The 22,609-nt window shown below is 39.6% G+C and overlaps 1 protein-coding gene across 10 annotated transcripts in view; it reads right to left on the bottom strand.

Annotated features, from left to right (window-relative positions):
• BRF1 (BRF1 general transcription factor IIIB subunit) overlaps positions 1–22,609 on the bottom strand; it is a 270,488-nt gene that overhangs the window by 146,977 nt on the left and 100,902 nt on the right. For 5 of the 10 annotated variants that reach the window (XM_075926416.1, XM_075926414.1, XM_075926413.1 and 2 more), the window contains one exon: positions 9,890–9,921. The exons of the other annotated variants lie outside the window; for them this stretch is intronic. In XM_075926416.1, coding sequence (XP_075782531.1) covers positions 9,890–9,921 — 32 coding nt within the window. The remainder of the gene's footprint in view (positions 1–9,889; positions 9,922–22,609) is intronic. 10 annotated transcript variants of the gene reach the window in all.

Below are 22,609 nucleotides of genomic sequence, written 5' to 3'. Positions count from 1 at the left end.
CAATAGAATCTAGATTGGGAAAACGGCAAAGAAAACAAAAGCCAGCAAGGCTACTTCGAAAGAAAAAAAACTGTACCTGCAAACAAAACAAGCAGAGAACCAAAGTTAACTAAGTGAAAATACAAGCAGAGAAGATTCTCAACCAAAGACCCCTGAGTAATCTAGTTTACTGGTTAATGAATATGCAACCCTGTTGCTGGTTGATCAAGTGGAAGAAAAAGAATAGCCCTACTCTAAATAGAAGACCTGATCAGAACACTTTTGATTAAACAGTTTAGTGTCCAAATATGCTGTTTTGTCAAAGCCAAAATATTTTGTGGAGATGCATAGTTTTTATCAAGTTGTGGACAGAAAGTCTTTCAGTTAGATTCTGGTCACAGCAGAAGATACCCTGACCTGAACTGAAAATGAGACATTTCTCATTTGAAAACAGATGTTTAGACAATTCCACTTAGCAAAAAATGTAACAGTGAAAGCTTTGTTATCCGGCACTCTAACAACCAGAAAACTTGTTAACCACCATTGCTCCCAGCCACAATACTATCACGTCTGCAGGCGCACAGGCCTGGCTTGGTTTACCATGATTGGCTTAATTTTTTATTTAAGAAGTACTAATCATCTTTAACTCAAAATAGAAATGTGAGACCAACTGCCTTACACTACAAAACTACCAATATTAAAAACTTAAGTTTTACTATTATTTTTTTAGATAACCGTAACACCCTAATCCCTGAGCGTGCTGGATAACACAGGGTTTACCGTAAATAAGTTTTATTTCAATAAGGAACAAAAAACAAAAATTCAAATGCCTAAAAGTTGTAATGAAATGCAACTGTCATTTGCCATCCCGCTCTGATTAGTAAATCAAATAAAGAAAACAGCCCCAGTTCTGCAGCTACATACAAGTGGATGCCACACCAGGCAAGTTATGGCTCACTGGTTTTGGGTTACTCTGCCTCAGGAGACACCACCACCATGAGATCGGTAACATCTTATGCTAGAGGAAGGCACACCACTAAAAGTGCCATTTCTTAGATTTCTAGTAAAGAATGTGGGACCGTATCCACTGGTAGCCCTATGAAGACATCAAAAGGCATTGTGTCCTTATGGGCAAGTTTGTTCCAAGAGCCTGGACTTCAAAAAGTAGATGGTAGTGCCATATCATTCCAGTCCATTCCACAAGTATCTCGGGAGGATGTTATAAAGTCAGACATTTTTAAAACAGCAAGTCCAGATGACTTGCATCTAAGAGTTTTAGAAGAGCTGGCTGAAGAGCTTTCTAGACTATTACTGTTGTTTTTTAATAAATCTCGGAAGACTGGGGAAGTTCCAGAACACTGAAAGAGAGATAATGTTGTACCAATATTTATAAAGAGCAAACAGGAGGACCTGGATAATTATAGGCCTTTCAGTCTGACATCACTCCCGGGCAAAATAATGGAGTTGATACGGAACTCGATTAATAAAGAAGAAAGGTTTACCATGGATTTATGGAAAATAGATCCTGTAAAATTAACTTGGTATCTTTTTTTAAACGAGATTACAAGTTTGATTGAAAAGGTTACATAGTTATAATATGCTTAGATTTCCATACCGTGCACATCATCTTGATAAAAATTGAACATGATGTTAACAGGGCACATTAAATGGATTAAAAGCCCACTGTAACACTATGGCCAAAAGCAAAAGTTACTTTAGCCTCTGTATTTGGCACCAATGTGACCACTGCAGGTATACTTTGTCCAGTTCATTCAAAAAAGGTGTGGATAAATGGGAGGAGAGGAGAGGAGAGGAGAAGAGAGAAGAGAGGACAATTAAACTCAAGATGATCAATCTATTTATCTTAACACAAAGAAAGTTAAGGTTAAGATTTGATGACAGTGTATAAAAACCTACATGGGGAAAAATACTTGATGATGGGCTATTTAATCAACTGCAGAAAGGTATAACATGATCCATTGGCTCGAAATTAGACAAATTCATATTGCAAATAGGATATAAATTTTTGACAGAGAGCGTAATTAACCACTGGAACATCACTGGCAATTTTTAAAACAATGTGTGTGTGTTTTTATGAAAGATATCCTCTACGAATTATTTGGGGGCAAGTTCTATGGTAGAACGCAAATTGGAGGTTGACACACCTCAGACAGGATTGCAATGTTATTACATGGGGGTCAAAAACTGACAGCCTCTACCCCAAACTTTGCTTCACCTTCAGCATTTATAATAGTATTCCATATAAAATTTATATGGGGAGCTGTCCTCAGAGACTTGATATGTGAAAGGGGTCACCAATTCAAAAGTTTAAGAACCACTGTTCTACAGCCTGTGCTATACAGGAAGTCAGACTAGATTATGACAATGGTCCCTTCTGGCCATGGAATCTGTCAATCTATGGTTTCCCAAAAAACAAACTTATCTGAGCCCAAAATGTACATCCATATAGTCTTTTAAAAGGTTGAACCCAGGAGAGAAAATGGGCAAATATAGGGAGGCGAAGCTGAGTCATGGAAAAACCTCATCCCCCTGCACCAAGGCACAGGTCCAGAGCCAGGGACTGAACCTTGAAAAGATGCCAACAATCTACAGCCCTTTTTCACAAAATGGAACATAACGACAGGCTCTGCAGGTCTATAAGCAGAACTACCTTCTGCTTTCCTCCCTCTACCCCCACCTTCATATCTTCACTTTTCCCATGTGCTCTTGTTTTTCCTCTTGGATCTTATCTTTTTCATTAGAAAAGAAAAAAATGAAAAATAAATTACATTGCAGAGACAGAAGAAAGGTGCTGAACTTTATGCTTCCTGTTGGAAGAACAAATGATTGAGGTAGAAGTGGATGAGGCTACTCCTTGACTTTTGGTTAATGTAATTTGTCTTCTCTTTACCTAGCAGTCAAGCCGTAAATTCATTTGCTGTTCGATGAAAAGTAGTAAGATAGATGCTTCTTAACTTTACTCAGTACCTTCATATGACGACACACAACAAGAGATTTTGGTTGGCAACATTATTTAGAGAGAGGCCATTCCACATGCAGGAATTCCCTAGGTCCATTGTACCACTAGAAATTATCAAAGAAATTTCAAGAAAAAAATTCTATGGGAGCATCCAAGTTACTATACACTTAAGATCGGCTAGTGGCATGTCCTCAAGAGCTGGTCCAGTGGTTTTAGAAAATAAATTAATACAGCTTATAAGGTTTTTCAATAATTCATTTTTGAGCCATTCATGTTGGTCTCTTAGGCTATGTCTACACAACACTGTTCTTGCGGAAAAAACTACGCAAATTGAGAAGCACAATTTGTATAGCTTTTTCTGCTTTTTTCAGAAGAGGCTTTTCTGACATTTGGCCTGTCTACACTGGGCCAAATGTCAGGAAAAAAAACCCTTTCCCTTTTTCTGAACATCCCTTCTGCCTCATAAAATGAGGTTTACAGGGATGCCGAAAAAGCGCGTCTGCTCTTCTGAAAAATCTCTAGTGTAGATGTTGACTCAAATGCATGAAACTAGCAATTTTGTTTCATCAAGAAAATCTCATTTACATCAACCTCTCTTACAAGATCAATATACACAATCCAAAAAATAACATAACTGTACATGTTGACACTGCTGTGAGGGCAGGGAGCTGGACTTAATGATCCCCTCCAGTTCTAGTATTCTATGATTCTGCCTCGGGAATATAACAAGTGAGATGCTCATATTTTGGTGTCATTAGAGTCTCAAAATTTGAGAATTTTAGCAAAGGTAAAAAACACTTCAAAGCAAAGCTTATGAATTTCTCTTTTTCCTCTGGGTACAGTTTATCAATCTTGAACTAAAGAGACTGATCTCAGATAGAGGCTATCTACTTGGAAATGGAGGAGCATCATCCTACCCTTTGGGAGGTCAGTGAAAGTTATTGGCTTGTGTGAGAGCGAGAGCAGGCTCTGTTTCAGCAAATTCTTCTGCATCAACTAAGGATTTTTTTCAGACACCAGCTGATTTTATTTTAGTCCAGTAACTAGACCCAAACCAAAAGATGTTTAATTTCTAAAAAATATTTTTCAGAAATAATCAAAACAGGAGTGGAATCAAGAATTAGTATATATTTTGTGTAACAGATTTACTGTTTCAATCCAACAGAGGGAACTTAGAAGTTAGTATACATCAGAAATCAACATTAGAATGGCTATACTGGGTCAGATCAATGCTCCCTGTAGCCCAGTATTCTGTCTTCTGACAGTGGCCAATGGCAGGTGCTTCAGACAGAACAAATGAAACAGGCATATCCACTCCTAGGTTCTGGAGATCAGAAGCTAGGGAAATCCAGTACATGGAATTGCATCCTTAACTATCTTGGCTAACAGTCACTGATAGACCTATCTTCCATGAACATATTTTTTTTAACCTCATTATAGCTTTGATCTTTAAAACATCCTCAGCAATGAGTTCCGCTGTATTATAAATATTTTGGATAGTCTCCTATATTTTCAGATGTATTGATTTTAATTCATACAAGAATTGTAGTGCAAACTTTATTGGAAAGTGCAACTTACAAGTGTAGGGTTTTTTTTAACAGCACTCAAAAACAAAACAATGTAAAACTTTAGAATCTATGGGTGTGCCTAGACTACAGGGTTTTGTTGACAAAAGTGAACTTTTGTCGACAAAACTATACCTGCATCTACACTGCCACTGAGTTCTGTCGACATAACGTCGACAGAACGCGGCAGTTTTGTCGAGGGCGGTAAACCTCATTCTACGAGGAATAACGCCTTTTGTCGACAGAGTTCTGTGTACAGAAGGCGTTATTGCGTCTACACTGTCATGTCGACAAAGTGGCTTGCTTTGTTGACAGAACTGGATGTAGTCTAGATGCTCTTTGTCGACAGTAAATACTTTGCAATGCCATGCAAATGTCTGCTCTCACTTTCTGGTGATGTAGTAAATAAGAAGTGGGCAACATTATCGACTGAGAATGAAAACCAATCTGTTCATCTTAGCAATTAGCTGAACAAGAAGTAGGCCAGGCTGGACTTGTATGAGGTGAATTGAAAAATAGTAGTTTATTTTTTTTACAATGCAAATACCTGTAATAAAATAATATAAAATGAGCACTGTACCTTTTTGTATTGTGCATTGAGACAAATAATTTTACATGAAAATTATAAAAACATCAAAAATATGGATAATAAATTTAAATTGGTATTCTATTATTGAACAGTATTAAAACTGATTAACTGCTACTTTTTAAAATCTAGTTAATTTGTTTTGCATTAATTGCATTAAATAACTGAAATTAATAGCTGTACTTTTAATCAGTTATTGATCCATGAGAAGACCTTCTCTCTTATGATCAGTGAGTTATGATTTCCTGTTACAAAAGCAGTGTAGAGTCTTCCCCAACAAATCATATTCATCTGTAACTGATAATTCTGTGTTACAGCTTCAACCAATTTCCCTGGTACTGAAATTAAGCCTTTTTAAAAATAGGCGTCACCTTACCTATTCTCCAGTCATCTCATACAGAACCTGACTTAAGTGATAGGTTACATAACATTGTTAGCAGCTCTGAAATTTCATAACTGAATTCCTTCGGAACTCTTGAATATCATCTGGTTGTAGTGATATGTTACTATTTAATGTATCAATCCGTCCCAAAACCACCTCTAATGATATCTCAATTTGGACAGTTCCTCAAATGTGTCACCTTAAAAGAATGGCACAGGTGTGGAAACCTCCCTCGCATCCTCTACTGTGAAGATTGATACAAAGAATTCATTTAGTTTATCCACAATGCCTTGAGTGCTCCTTTAGCACTGTGACTGTCCAGGGGGCTCATTGATTGTTTGGTTGGCTTCCTGCTTCTGATGTTTACGCTTTTTGCTGTTAGTTTTCTAGTCTTTGGCAAGTTGCTCTTCAGATTCCTCTTTGTAAAAATTCCTCAGATTTTTACACTTGACTTGCCAGATTTTATGCTCTTTCCTATGTCCCTCAATAGGATTTAATTTACATTTTTAAGGATGCCTTTTTGCCTCTAAATGGTTTTGTTTGCTTTGTTGTTTAACCATGGTGATGCTTCTTTGGTTTCCTTACTATGTTTTTTTAATTTGGGGCATACGTTTAAATAAAGCCTCTAATGTGTTTTTAAAAGTTTCCATGCAGCTCGCAGGCATTTCACTTTTATGATTGTACATTTTTATTTCCATTTAACTAGCTCTCTCATTTTTGTGCAGATTTCCCTTTCTTTAGTTAAATGCTGCTAAAGTTGGGTTTTTTGGTTTTTTCCTTTTCCCCCCATAAAGATGATACGTTTATGTATAGTATGATCTCTATTACCAAGTGATTTAGTTATACTTACCTTTTGGACCATATTGTGTGTGCCATTTAGTACTAAAACAAGAATTGCCTCTCTTCTTGTGAGTCTCAGTACCGGCTGAACATCTCTAGTATGGAACTATCTGGTCTGACAACATCCATGATCCAGCATGATTTTAGTTAGATAGATGTCCACAAGTTTCTTGCATTCCAATAACATTTCTTTACTGCCACCAGTCTTGCCTTCCTGTGTTCTATGCTGTTATTTAGCTCTAATTTACCCCTAAATGTCTTCTAAGAGCTCAATGGTAATAGAGAGGTAGCCGTGTTAGTCTGATCTTGCTAAAACAAAAGGAAAAGCTATGTAGCACTTTAAAGACTAACAAGATGGTTTAATAGGTGATGAGCTTTTGTGGGTCTGGCTCACGAAAACTCATCACCTATTAAACCATCTTGTTAATTTTTCCTTTTTTAAGAGCTCAGTAAGCTTTGCCAGTGTTGGTGATGCTGCTAGACGATACCGACTTCCCGTAGTATGGCAAATTCTCTAGTTTAGCACCAGTCAGGTCCCGGGGATATTGGAGTAGAGAGAGGTTCAACCTGTACTAGCTGTTCCAATGAGCAATCATTTATGATGTGTGGAAATTCTGTCTGCATGTCATCATGAGGTGACGTCAGTCAATACAGGGATAACTGAAATTCCCTCATTATTACTGAGTTTTCTATTTTTATAGCCTCTCTAATTTCCTTGAATCTCTCTCAATCCTGCTGGTCGGTAATATATTCCTGCTGCTATAAATTCATTCCATTGTAGTAGAGTTCAAGGTATTAACTGCTACATCTTCTTCCAAAAAATAACATTTATTCCCAACCCTACAGTTACGTTTTTGGATCATCTGTACCTTCACTTTCCCTGATAAAAAGTATCTGAGGATTAAAAGCCATTCAGGTCCTTTAAGTTCCTTTTTTCCTCCCTTTTTTTTTTAAATTGTAAAAAAGAAAATCTGGAAACAAATTTGCACTACCTCTATTAGAAAATCAACTCTGTTGTATTTCCTGCATCTTTTGCAGATACAATACCTCTGATCAGAGCAATCCTGTCCATAGGAGAGTTTGGGGCTACTACCCGATGGCAGCTGCTGCAACTCTCCTATAGGTGGGCAGGACCCAGGAGATTACCAGGGTCCACCTTCCCACACACTCACCGCAGTAGCGGGAGCCAGAGTGGTCTAGCAGCCTGCTCCAGTTGGCCCCGCCACTGTCTCCCAGCCTGCTGAGCTTGGCTTCTCAGCAGCAGCGAGAAGTATCCAGAGGGCACTCCACTTCCTGCTGCCACAGAGAACTGAGATGCACCGGGCTGAAAGAGCAGCACAAAGCAAAGCAAGCTGCCAGGCTGCTCCAGCTCCCATCACCTGCATGGGAAGTTGGGGGGTGGGGGAGCAGTGTTCCCTCTAAGATGCATGCCAGTGCAGTTGTGCACAAATAATGTCTCTATCCACCTACCTCCTTTGCAGAGCCGCACAGCAGAACTCACCTTCCTGCTGGAAGGTGAATGGCCCAACAGGGGGCTGCTCCTGCCGGCAGGGCCAGCTGAGGCCTCGTAGTGGGGGGGCCACTTGGGAGGCCTGCTGAGGCCTGTTGGTGGTGGTGGAGTGCTGCAGGGCTTCTTCTGGCAGCCGCAGCCCCCGCAGCTGCGTGGGGGGGAGCCCTGCTGCAGTGGCCGGAACCTGCTGTGGCCACGTGGTGGGGACGGGAGGCTGGGGGGCTGATCTCAAAGGGGCCTGTGCCAAAGCCACATGGTGGGGGCTGGTTGGAACCTGCCACATGGCCAGGGAGGAGGGGCCTGCTCTGGCCACATGGTGAGGCAGCTGGAGCCTGCTGTAGCAGCTGGGGCTTGCTTGGGGGGCCAGCCCTGCCGCGGTGGAGAGCCAGGGCTTGCTGCATAGTAGGGGGCCAGAGCCTGTTCCAGAGGTCAGGGCCTGCTGCAGTAATGTGGCCGGGAGGGGGGGAAGCAGCGTATGCTCTGGCAGTTGGGGCTCTGATCTGGCAACTGGAGGCCTGTGCCAAAGTTGCATTTTGGGGGCACACCTGGAGCCTGCCGCGCGTTGGGGTGCCAGGTCTATTCCAGCAGCCAGGCAGCAGTGTGGTGGCTTCTGGGGCTGAGGCCCCTGGCATCTCCTTTTCCCCCAGTCCCACACCTTTCCTTTCCTTTCCTTCTCCCTGCAGAGCCGCCTAGTCCCCAATCCTCTCCCCACCCCAGCTCCACACGTTATTGCTCTATCCACAGTGCCTCACTCTCTGCAATGCCTGGGTACAGGCAGCAGCTTCCCTCTGCCCGACATGGGGGCTCACAGCCAGCCCCCCAAAGGGCAGCCCAGGGCATCCCCTGCCCTGCACAAAGGCTGCCTAGAGAGCAGCACTCCCGGCGGGGGGGGAGGGGTGGCAGGTCTCACTTTCTCCCCATGAGGGGAGTGGGTACTAGCTGGGAGAGAGTGTCTCAGAGAGCAGCGCCACTGGTGGTTGCCACAGTGGCACCCATCCAAACAAGCACACAGTCCCTCATTGTTGGCGCACAAGACAAAACGTACTCCACTCATGGATGGAAAATCTTACAGGGAACACTGGTGGGGAGCTGACCCCTGCTGCTAGCACACCAGGCTCCCGTAATGTCCCAGATCACATTGCTCAGGGGAGGGAACAGCAGGGCAGGGGCAAGCCTCTGACCCCAGATCTCTGACCACAATTAAATCTGTTCCATGTTTCATCATCTTATTGATCTTATTTGTAGTAATCTACATACAAATAATCAGATCTCTAGGTTTGAGAACTGGTAATAAATTTATCAGATCTGATAATAAATAATAAATTTCCCTCACTCACCAAACATACATGTGCACAACACACTCATGCTCTCTGTTTGGTTATAACTAAGCACGCTTAACACATTCAATGTTTGTAGCAGATTAGAAGACTGTTCATTATTTTAAGAATTAAAGAGTCATTATTGTAATTCCATCAGATTCTTTTAAGCAATAAATAACCTTCAGAGGGATGCCATCTACAAAGACAGCTGCAAGGACAAAAATAAACTAATCCATCCTACTTGTACTGTTTGTAAAATAGACATATGATATGAGAAGAGACTGTGCACGTGCATGCACCCACAAGCACATTCTGAGTGCTATATCCACACACGCTTCAAGTACACACAAATCAAAATAGATTTTACAAAAATATCACAGCATTTCATAGATCCATTTATATTGTATTACTTAACAAAAGCTATTTCTGTCTAACAGCTGTTTTAAAAATGTGTGAAATCTGATCTTGTGCCACTGCAGTGACTTTGTGATCACTGAAGAAAGATTATATTAAAAGTGAATATTTGTTATTTGTGAGTTTAAAAAAACCCCAAATGCTTGAACTTTAATGTCACTAAATAATTACTCTGATTTACAAGCCCTATGATTTTCCTGCCCATAATCTTTAAGAAACAGATTACAATTTCCTAAATAGCACACTCTAGTTCTTTGCTTGTATTCATTTTTAAAATATAATATTTTAAGACAAGAGTTAAACAGATACAATACCTGAAGAAGGTCACTGAGGTCAAGTAACATGTCTGTGAAAAAGTCAAGGAATATAAAAGCATGCAAAATCTGACAATTTGACTAGCAACACTATAAAAAGGAGGAAAAAAATAATTTACATCAGGCAGTTCAGGGATATGGATTAAGTAGTCAGATACAGAATTACTGCTAAAGGATTACATTGGCTTCAGCTCCTGAAGCTCTGTCACCCAAGGTGCCATTACAAACAAAGCTTATATGTACAAGAAGGGTCTCTAAAAAGACAAGAAATCCCTTGAAGGGATGCTAAGACTAAATATATTGTATTCAATAAATCATCATGTGGCTCATAACAGAAAAACTAATTTATCACTAATTTTGAAAATCTAATTGGTCGATTTTTCTACACCAATTTAGGTCCCTCACTTAGGAGCCATGCTGCCATCAGTTCTTTAACTATTCATACTCTACCTCTTCATCTCTGAGCAAAATGCAAAATATGCAACAGGAATGGAATTAACTTTGCTGGAATGGATAACCACTCAGCCAGTCCGCTTCTATGCTGACTCACCAAGAGAACTAAGAGCCTTCTATGGGAAAGGAATATGGGTACCAGAAGAGAACGTCATGTTGGCACCACTCTTTCCCCTCTAACAAATAGTTCAGGGTCAGCACTTGAAAATTTTAATTTCTTTCATCTTTACACCATATAGTAGAGGATAGTTTGGGCCCAAAATGTTAATTTGAAAATACGAGTTATTTTAAAAATGAGTGCAAAAACTTAATGATTGAAATTTAACAATAAATACATTCATAACAAAACAAAGCTACTATACTAGAGTTTACTGAAGACTTTACTGAAACTGTTAAGTTTACAAATGTTTTCTATTCTTACAGTAATTAAATAAAAGGAAAGAAATAGTAGGGATAAAAACAAAGATAAACACTATTCACAATCACCAAAACAATAACCACATAATAGTACAAAAAGTATATTCAAGTTTCTTTATACAAATATTTTTAAAACTTTAATTTACATTGATAATTTTAGGCAACTTCCTCCAAACAAGTGCCAAATGCTGTGTCTGCTTTAAGGCTGAATATACTTCGGCGCTTTTCTCAAGGCTTTATTTCCTTAATTACATCTCTCTTAACTGAATAAAAGGTTAAATATGATCGTAGCTAGCTGGTTTTAGTTTAACTACAGTAAAAAAAAAAATCTATTTCAGAATAACAAACAATTTAATAGAAAAAGCAGCATGCATAACAAGCCAGTATAAATGATAAAGCAACAACTGTAAATAAGCTCAGTACAGTTCAGTACATTGTACAGGTTGAACCTCTAGAGATTCTGGCACCCTAGGACAAGGGCAAAACCAGAGAATTTGCTGAACCACAGGAGGTCAATATTGTCTAGCAGCATTACCAATGCTTCCACTTCTTTCGGGGCTCTTAGAAAACATGTAGGGGTAAATTAGAGCTAAATAACAGCATGGAACACAAAGCCTATAAAGAAATTTTGTGGGTCTGCAGGAAACATGACTAAACCCATGATAAGTGGACATCTGGCTAACTAAAATCATGCTGGACCATGGACATTACTGAGCCAGAGAAAGTCAAACTAGAGAGGTTCAACCTGAAATAATGTATGTTTAATCTGTGTTTTTTATAAAATATATTGGAGAAATACTGAATTTTCTAATACTGAAAATTAGAGAGAAAAAATGTGGGTATGGTAATATCTTTTATTGGACCAACTTCTTTTGCTGAAAAAAGGAGCTTGCACAGAGCTCTTTTTCAGACAGACATTTTTCTATACAACACCAATTTGGGAAGGGGCAGGAATTCTGGTAACTATCAGTTTATGCATAAACATTTCTCCAACTTATATGCAGCATTTCTATTACTATCTTATGTTAAAACTATACTGACTCAATTTCCAAATTTGTTTCTGCATACATTTACCAAATTTAATATCAAAATCTACATATTTTATTCTGTTAATGTTCTCAGCATACACTAAGCCTCAATAGCGTAGGAGCACAGTATGCTTCGGCATTCAATTAGCCAAGATCGCAGTAAGTCTCAGAGCTATAAAATTAGAAGTCAGCAAAATTTAAATCAGCAGAGAGGCTACTGACAAAAAAAATTAGAGCTTTTTAGTGAAAGACAAATCCAAGCAAACTACTACTAAAATTATCACAACTGGACTGATGTAAGCAGGGAGAACATCAGAACGTAACAATTGGCAGACTGAGTCAGATACAAGGTATTCTGTGTTCCTACACTGGCCAAAGCCAGGTGCCATAGAGGGAATGAACAGAACTGGTTATCATCAAATCGTCCATTTCCAGCTTCTGGCAAAGAGAAGCTAGGGACACCATCCTTGCCCATTCTGGCTAATAGTTTCCTTGCTATCGTCCATACATCTAAAATAGGAAAACTATTTAAAAAAAAATCAAAAATGCAAGTGTGAAGGAGCCACAACCACCGATAACTCTTCAAACACAGCAAAACCAGCATTTTAACTCTTTTTGCCAAACTCACTCCTGCTCAATAGACACAGAGCTGGTTTTAAATGTTGTGCTGCCAAAGTAGCTTTTTTGAGTGGAAGCTGCCTATCAATCCTAATTGTATGCTGATGTTGGTTCACAAATAAGAAATAGGAAGAGACCCCCACAACACTTGATTTATTTGGAACACGCATGTTTCAGATTGAAGAATTCAAAAGTAGCACATGATCTTGAGTGCCTCAATTACTGGGTGTCCAGTTTAAGACATCTTAAGTCTAGTTGCCAAAGTGCTAAGAGTCTGCCCTTTGAAAAACAGTTCTCTTTTAGGGTGCCTAAGGAAACTGAATACCCCAAAATTGAAGCACTTAATATTACTAGTCATTCTTGATAATTTAGAGGTAAAAGCTTCATGTACAAATACAGTATACCACAGACTGCCTCTCCCCCTCAATTAATAATTTACTTACAACTTACTCTGATTTAAGAGGTTTTATTTTGAAATGTAAACTAAAAACAATTAAGCTCAAGTTTCCATTACTAGAGAAAAATAAATTAAAACACTGCCTGAATTTAGAATATTTGATATATGTTGAAAAAATTACTTTCCCTGGAGTTCCTCACTGGAGGCACCAGTGAGGCAATGTAGCACAACACAGCTGTTTTTATGCATTATCACTTTGCTTTTTAGTGAAGCTGGTATGAGTGTCCACTGAAATTTAAGCAGTGATCACAGTAACAATGTGGAGTTTCTGGATCTCATTTAAGCTAGCCTGGAGCAATCTCTTTCAGCAATTAGATGTTTGTTTGCCACAATGAAGGGAGAAGGAATGGGACATCTGAGTCATTCAGTTCCAGTGGGTTGGCCTATATGTGATACATACTGTGAGAGCAATTATGGACAGGAAGTAGATGTAAAAACATGCTGCTGTTTTAAGGCTCATTTTAGAGGGTGGAAAAGTTCAGGACAACGAGAAATAAAATTGAAAAAAGCAGATGATTTGTTATTTTTAATAACCAATATATTTGCTTAAAGTTGTCAGAAACAATAGCACTTTCATATAAGTGCAAACCTAGCACATGAAAAAGTTCTCAAGAAAGAAAGCATTAATATCAGACACACATAAAATAGAAGAGATGGAAAGATCTTAATTTACCAATTCAACCATTACATAAAACAATCCCAATGCCTCAGTAGTATGGGATCATAGTGAACAGCAGTAACAGTGACCTCATTACCAGCACCATATGAAACCAAGTTCATGATGAAACGGTTAGCACTGGAAACCTTCCATTTGAAATACAACACCAAGCCAGCATTTGTCCTCTAGAAAAGACTTAGCTTAATACATTCTGGGCACATTCTAAAACATGCTGCAAAATTCCCTTTGTTTTCAATGTTAGCTTTTACCAGGAAGCAAGACTGCCATTTGGCAAAGGTATTTATAGACAGGCATTCAAGCTTGATCACAGAAAATCTATTTAAAGGAAGAGCCACAAAACACAGACCTATACGCAGGAATTTCTGGGGCGGAATGCTTTTTTTTGTAACCTGAGACTGCCAGGGTATGAACGCAGCCCCTTATGGTCCCCTAAGGGTGTGTCTAGACTACAGGGTTTTGTCGACAAAAGTGGACTTTTGTCAACAAAACTAAACCTGCGTCTACACTACCGCTGAGTTCTGTCGACATAACGTCGACAGAACTCAGCAGTTTTGTCGACGCTGGTAAACCTCATTTTACAAGGCATAACGCCTTCTGTCGACAGAGTTCTGTCAACAGAAAGCGTTATTGCATCTAAACTGTCCTTTGCATCTACACTGCCATGTCAACAAAGCAGCTTGCTTTGTCGACAGAACTGAATGTAGTGTAGACGCTCTTTGTCAACAGAAGCTTTGTCGACAGTATCTGTTGACAAAACTTCTGTCGACAAAAGCCTGTAGTCTAGACGTTCCCTAAGCGTCCTCTGGCTGGTCGGGGGAAGGCTGGGGCTGATTTCCCACTCTTTTCCCCCCAGGAGTGAGGCCCAGCCCCGCCTCGCTCCTGGAGGTGAGGAGTGGAATCAGCCCCACATTCCCCTGGCTGGCCGGAGAACAGGGGAGGGAGGCTGAGGCAACGCTCTGGTCCTGCCTTCCTCTGGCCAGCCAAAATCAGCCCCATGGGGGACCAAGAAGCACCACAGGGGATGCTTTCGCACCCTACCTGCATATGAGCAGGAAACATAATGAAGTCCATACAAAAAGAAATCCTAGTTTAATGTTCTGAATAAATCTACAAAACCTCATGTAAATTATCTCATGCTGTTGTATCTGAAGTGCTTTAGAGCACATTATCCTTATTTTTTCAGGTTGCTTAAGCACTAAGATGGTAAACACAGAGTTAGTGATTTGCTATTGGATTTTTCTGAATTTTGTCAGTTTCTCTCAAAACATCGAGATTCTAATAATTTTTTTTACACAGTACTGTACTTTTAACGTCAGATCCCTCAGATGAGACTGCAACTTTTCTTATTGAAATAATGAGGGATGCCCTTTGAAAAGTTATTCACTCCTAAGGATGCATAGTTGGAATTCACTAATTGAGAATGTAATGTCAATAAATGAAGTTAGTCTGTCACTACCCGACAGTGTATCTTCCAAACTGTAGGTCCTTTGAAAAGATGGAGGAAGTATTTGTTTTTACAAAACACCAACAGCACAAATTATTACATTAATACTATAAAAGTATAAATATGGAATCTTTGAATGTTTACAATATGAACACTTCAGCATTGTGTTAACCCCAAAAGTAACATTCCTGATCTACACTAGAGGATAAGTTCAAATTAAGATACCCACTCTCCCTTCGATGTCCCTTGCTCCTTGTAGGAGCAGGACTACCCGGCATCCACGGAAGCATCCTCTCAGTTCTAATAAGCGTGTCTTCAATAAAGCCACTAATTCAAATCCCGGAAGATCTACTGCAGCTGCTTTGATCTTATCTGTAGTGTAGACATGGCCACAATGCCTAGAAAAGCAGGATGAAATGCAATAAAGCAATAGAAAAAATTAGTGAAAACTATCACCCCCATTAATGTAACCCCCCCCCATTTTTAATCAACATAGAATATTATTGTTTAAGATAGTGCTGAGAGACATCCTGATAGGCACTGCTCAAGCATGGAGACTGCCCCTACCCTTAAGAGTTTACAGTGTGAAGAAGCATGACAGATAAAGGATCTTCTTCTTCTTTGCCCTTAGCTCCTATAGGAGCATAGGCCATCTTTCCAAGCCTCTCTGTCTTGTGCCACCTTTTCTAATTCTCTCCAGCTTTTGCCTGTTTTCCTCACATTCACATCCAGGTCTCTTTTCCAACTATTCTTTGGCCTTCCTCTTCCCCTTTTTCCCTGTGGGTTCCAGGATAGGGATTGTCTGGTAATGCTAGTTGGTGGCTTCCTCAGTATATGGCCATTCCATTGCTATCTTCTCAAAATCTCTTGCTCTACTGGGCATTGCCCTCCTCCTTCCCATAAGCTAATGTATGTAACCTCATCAGACCACTTCGGGCCAATGATCTTACGCAAGCATTTATTAATAAAAGTCTGCAATCTTGTTTGCCATGATTGAGCCATATAGAAGTACCGATTTTACATTTGAGCTGGAGATCCTTATTTTGGTCTGTAGCTTGATCTCTCTTGAATTACATATGCTCCTCAAAATAATAAAAGAACCTCTTGCCTTCTGTATTCTGGTCTTAAAATCTTCGTCAGTACCTCTCACTTTATTTACAATACTACCTAAATAAATTAAGGTATCAACTACCTCCAGTGTCATTCCCCTCAGGACAATTGTGCTGCTGTTATCTGCTACATTCACTTTTATGATCTTGGTCTTCCCCTTGAGGATCTTCAGTCCCATCTGCTGTGAAATCTTGTCCAGCTTCACTGTTTTATTTTGCATTTGAAGTTGCCCATGTGACAGAAGAACTAGGTCATCTGCAAAATCAAGGTCTTCTAGCTGTTTAAACAGGGTCCCCTGGATTCCATTCCTCTCATTAGCTGTTGTTTCTCTCATGATCCAATCAACAGCCAAAAGAAAGAGGAAGGGGGACAGCAGACAACCTTTACTGGACACCAGATCTTCTTCCGAAGGGTTCTGTAAGTTGACCCTCATGCAAGACCCTACAGCTCATATCTTCTTAGGTCTTTTTTATGAGATTGATGAACTTCTGAGGGATCCCATAGTGCCGTAGTAATTTCTACAACGTTTCCCTATCCAAGCTGTCAAATGCTTTATCATAGTCCACAAAGTAAATATATAAAGAAATATTCCATTCTAAACATTGTTCAATAATTATGCACAATGTGGCTATCTGATCTATACAAGATCTATTATGACTAAAGTCCGCTTGTTCATCTCTTAGCTTGGAATCTATAGTTTTCTTGAGTCTTTCTAGAATTACCCTGTTTAATACTTTGTCTGGCACTGACAAAAGCATGATTCCTCTATAAGTCGTGCATTCCTGTAGGTCACCTTTGGCAATTTTACTAAATATCCTTTCCTCCAGTCTCTCGGTAATTCTTTCTTTTACCAAATGTTACCAATAAAGCTATGGAGTATTTCTGTTGATTTATCTATGTCCACCTCTATAGCTTCTGCTGGTATTCCATCAGGACCTACAGCTTTCCCACTTATTAGAAGTCGAATTGCTTCCTTTATCTCTTCTTTACTTCATCTCTTCTTACTACAATCGACCAAGAGGTCTTCTTCAGCTGGCTGGATTTCTGGGGGATCTTCTGGAACTAGTCTGTTTAGAAGTTTGCTAAAATATTCTACCCATCTTTCCATCTGATTTTCTACATTTGTAATCTTTCTCCCCATTTTATCCTTGTTGGGTCAGTTATGTTGTAAATATTTTCCTGAGAGTTTCTTGGTTGAATCATACAGACCTTTCATATTTCCTGTAACTGCTGCTTCCTCAGCATCTTTTGCCAAGTTGTCAATATAGTTTTTCTTATCTGCTCTAATACTCTTCTTGACCCCTTTTTTGCATTTGTATAGTTCTCTTGGGCTATAATTTTGGCGGCTCTGGTTTTACTATTATATAAGAATACTTTCTTCTCTCTCCTCTCTTCGATCCTCCTAATCGTTTCCACTGATATCCACTCTCTGTGCTGACATTCCTTTTTGCCTAAGACTTCTTCACATGTACTGGTCCAGGCATCTTTTATTTGTTGCCACTGGCTGTCAATGCTTACATTTTTATCTAGATGGTCCAGTGCTTGATATTTATTGCTAAGAGTGATACAGAACATTTCTTTCTTTACCTGGTCTTTTAAAAATCCTACATTATAATGTGGTCTATAGTTTTGTATTGTCCTATTCTTTCATAATTTTAGCTTCAATTTAGCATCAGTAGATGGTGATCTGAGACCACATCAGCTCCTATGTATACTTTAAGGTAGTGCAGAGAGGCATCCTGATAGGAACTGCACAAACATAGCATGGAGACTGCACCCCTACTCTTTAGAGTTTACAGTTTGAAGAAGCATGACAGATAAAGGATGGGAGGGTAAAAAAGTTCAGAAAGGTGAAGTGGCCTGCCCCAGTGTGAGGTTAATCTGATAACTACTATTTCAATCAGATAAACTGTGGCACATGGCTGGAAAGCTCCAAGAGTGAATGACCTAGGGTCAGCCTTTAAAGACTTGTTGGGAAGATGCTAGATAAGTGGGCTGTTACATTAGGCCAGATTTTAACTTTGAAATGCAAACTTGCATTTTTAGAACAGTAGATGATAGGTGTTTGCTCAGGTCTTATGATAAGAACAAACAATTCTTATCTGTTACTATAGCTTTGATTCAGGATCAGAAGGGAATATTAACATTTATGATGAAGCTAGACTGAAGAAGTATTATTTTGTTTGTGTGTCTCTTTGAAGGTTGTAGCAAACTATAGGTGAACTGTTAAATGAATAAAATTACCTTGTGCTAATTGCCATGATGTTTGGGAGACAAAAGATTACATCAAAATCCCATTGTGCTCTCCCAAGCCAAGAGGAAGCTGCAAAAGTATAAAGTCGTTTTGGACAGGATACTTTTTGTCTCGTATCTGCTTGGATGCTCATGAAGAAAGCTGCAAGTGCAAGAAATGAGATCCCAGGATATCCTGGTGCCCCTTTAATGGATATTAATTTAGAGTCTCAGATCTGCTTGAAGTTTCATACAGGGGGAACTTAAGAAACAAGGACTGAGGTCATAGTCATTGGCTGGAATCACTCTGGATATGGATTTTGGACTGTAATCATGGACTAAATTCTAAAAGACCTTTTTACAACCACAAGATCACCATCTAATAGGTAACAACCTCAATAATTGAACTCATGTCTGTATGTATACTGCTCTTTTAACCAATACTCTGTTTTTCTATTTTAAAAGGTTCTAATCTAGTTAATAGGAATTGTTTGTAAGTATGCATTTGAGTTAAAGTCTGAAATATTTATTGACCTGGAAGGTAATGTGTCCGATCCTTTGGTACTAGTAGAACTTTATCTGACTGGGGTGTCTGGGTGGAAACCTCAAACTGAGTACTTAAAGGGAACTTTTGTGTTTGGCTTTCTGATTGATCAATAAGATAATATAAAAGCTGTTTTGTGCTGCGTGGTGAATATAAATATTGGAATAATCACCAGCTTTGGGGATTGGCTGTCCCATTTCTGGCAGTGCACCCTGAGTGACCTAAACTAGCTCTTTGGGACCCCATGTATCACTCCCAAGTAATACAGCAAGTTAAGGGCAGAGCTGGAACTAAAACCCAGATTCCTCAGTTTCCAGTTCAGTAACCTACCCACTAGATAATACTGCCCTCCAGTATTTTAGTTTAATAGGTGAGTTTCAGGTTATGATTTGTTTGAATTGAAGCTCTGGTGGTTTACAAATTGTTAAATTTTAATTAGCATTTAGTTAAAATTATTTGACAGCAATAATCATTAAAAGATACACATTTTACCTCTTCCTTACACTAAATTGCGAGATTACAAAATCTAAACAATTCAAAACATTTTTTGAAAATAATAGTTTCTTAAACATTTAGCAAAGTATTAGCCCTCGCCCTGAAACCTTGGGAGGCAAGTTTTCAAATAAAGCCTTTACATTTGCAATTTTCCATTTACAAAAAACAGTCTGCCCACAGGGATGTCCTTGAGCATACAAATTAACTTATGTCTAACTTCTCAATTTATAAGCATAGATGCCATTTTAACAAAAACCTAACTTCAATGTCTTTGTAGGCCCATGAAAAACAGAACCGAATGTTTTTAGGCCTCCAATTAAAATAGCTTACGGTTGTATGCTGTAACACTTAACTATTAATGGGGAAAAGCACCATTACACAAACTTCAGCGTCAGTTAACCATTTAGCTGAAGTAATTCCACTGATCTCAACAGATTTGCTGCCAGCATTTTTTCCTAAATATATAACGAACATAAGAATGACAAGGCAGGAAACACATTTCCTGAACAACATCCCTAACAGTCGGGCAAATCTTCTGCTTATGATCCTTGTTCACAACACTGCATCCTTTGTTTCAGTAATTAACATTAAGTTAGTAGAGTTAATTCAAAAGTATACAAGCATTTAATTAGATATATTGAAAAGGAGACAAATTTCCAGTCTACATTAATACACCAACCACCCAAAAAAGTGTGTGACTGAAATACACAAAACAATATACTAAAACGTAGACTTTACAGAGTTAATGCTGAAAGATTTTCTTAGTCATCATTTTCACATTCATTTAGGGCAAATTATTCAAAGGACCTAGTCACATTTGCTTTCAGTGAGACTTAGGAATAAAAAAAAAAAAACTCTAAGAGACAAAGGCCTCAACAGAACAGAATCTAGAAGGCTTAATTCCTACCATCATGTCAGCACAGATTAATTATATAGCACAGGCAATTTGTATTACTGTTTACAAAACAATGTAAAATATACTCCATATTCCAAAATGCTTGTAATTAACACAGATGAGAAAGTCCAACCAAAACAAAAGACTGCAGTTCAGGGAAGGGAAAGAGGAAAAATAATTGGCGAGAATAATGTGAAATAATTCCCAGAAGGTCAGTTTTAAGGAGGGATATAAAAGAAGGGTTAGACAAGAAGTGAAATATTGTTCCACTCACAGAGAGAAGAAGTGTGAAACGAGTCAAGTCCAGGACACAAGAGACACACAAAGACAATACAGCACCAAGACTGGGAAAAGTGTAAAGAATGGGGAGGGAGGGTGGAGAGAAAAGAGAAGTTTATTCACCTTGTGCAGTAACTGGTGTTCTTCGAGATGAGTGTGCCTGTGGGTACTCCACTGTAGGTGTCTTGGTGCCCCTCTGCTTATAAACAGAATTTTTTTTTAAAAAACTAGCAGTACCCTGGATGCCAGCATGCACGTGCAGTGCCGCTTCCACCATAGCAAGAATACCAGTGCATGCACACCATCAACCGTCCCTTGGTTCCTTCTTCACTGCAGAGTGATGTTACAACTCTGAAGAGAGGGGAGAAGGAAGGGTTGTGGAGCACCCACAAAGACACCCATCTTGAAGAACACCAATTACTGCACAAGGTGAGTAACGTCTTTTCTTCTTCTTCAAGGAGTATCCCTGTGGGTACTCCACTGTAGATGATTATGGAGCAGTGCCCGGAGAATTTGGAAGAAAGGGTTTTGGACTTAAATTGTGACCGGTAGATAGGACTGCCATTCCGAACTTAGTGCACTGAGAGGCACACCTATCTATTGCATAATGTTTTGTGACGGTATGTGATGAGGCCCATATAGCAGCTCTACAAATGTCAATGATGGGGACATTGTTCAGGAAAGCTGTGGAGGTAACTACTGTTCTGGTGCAGTAAGTCTGTATTTGACCTGGAGGTGATGCTTTGTTGATCACATTACACATTCTGATGCAATTTATTATACACTTGGAGTGTCTGTTTGGAAATCGCTTGCCCTTTAGAGCTGTCTGCTCTGGAAAGAAGCAGCTTTGGAGAGCATCTAAATTGTTTTGTTCTTTCCAGGTAAAAAGCGATGGCGTAACGGAAGACCAAGGAATGGAGGTGCGACGCGTTGGCATCCCAAAGAGACTTCTGGTAGAAGACAGGTAAGCATAAAAGTTTGTTAATGTGGAACTGGGATACCGGTTTAGAAAGAAATTTCCACTGTGGTCTGAGCACCACTTTGTCCTTATGGAATAGTGTAAGGAGAGGGTTGGCCATGAGTGCTGCGAGCTTACTACCTCCTCTTCCCGTAGTGATGGCCACAAGGAAAGCAACTTTAATGGAGAGATGTGTGAGGGAACATGATGTCATTGGTTGGAAAGGACAACCAGTCAAGGTGGCAAAGATGAGGTTCAGATCCCAGCATGGTGTGATTTTCCTCAAAGGAGGGAACACATTGATGAGTCCTTTCAAGAACTCTCTCATAGTCGGGTGGGAAAAGGGTGTGTGCCTGTCTATGGGACACTGCTCACTTGAAATAGCCGCCAAGAGAACTTTGATGAGTTAGATAGGTTCTGTTTCTTCAAGTAAAAAAGGTAGTGGAACGAGGAGTAACGGTAGTTCGGAATAGGAATCCTAATCAGATATGACTAGTGGTGCTGTGTGAGGTGATATTTCATTGTCATTTGGGCCACCCACAAGACACCACCACTTTTGAGCATAGGTTTTCGTGGTGCTCTCTTTACAACTATTCATGATTAAGTTATAAACCTCTTCCAAATAGGTGAGATTGGGTGTTGTCAGCCCTGGAGGAGCCAAGCCTTAAGATAGAGTCTCTGAACATTTCAGTGGAGGATCCGACCCCGGTCCTGTGACAGGAACAGTACTTTGGGCATTTCACTTTCTGAAATGTGAACAAGTCTATGTCTGGAAAACCCCTCTTCTGGAACACAGAATGCAGGACTTGAGGGTGCATCTCCCACTCATATTTCTGATGGAAGTTTTGGCTCAGATGGTCTGCCATCACGTTTTGCTTTCGTGAGAGATTGACAGCCGAAATGCTCGTGTGATGGTAAATGTAACAGTGCCACAGTGCTGTGGCTTCTTTGCAAAGAATATAGGACCTGGCTCCACCTTGGCCGTTTATATAAAACATGTCATATTGTCAGAGTATTCTCACTGACGTGTCACAAATCAGGAGAAGGAAATATTCACAGGCTCATCTCACCACCCAGAGCTATAGGATATTGATATGAAGTGCTGACTCTG

This window comes from Pelodiscus sinensis, chromosome 4, assembly GCF_049634645.1.
Source record: "Pelodiscus sinensis isolate JC-2024 chromosome 4, ASM4963464v1, whole genome shotgun sequence".
NCBI lineage: Eukaryota > Metazoa > Chordata > Testudines > Trionychidae > Pelodiscus > Pelodiscus sinensis.
Note: the sequence above shows the minus strand (reverse complement) of the source record. Positions and strands in the feature narration are given on the sequence as shown.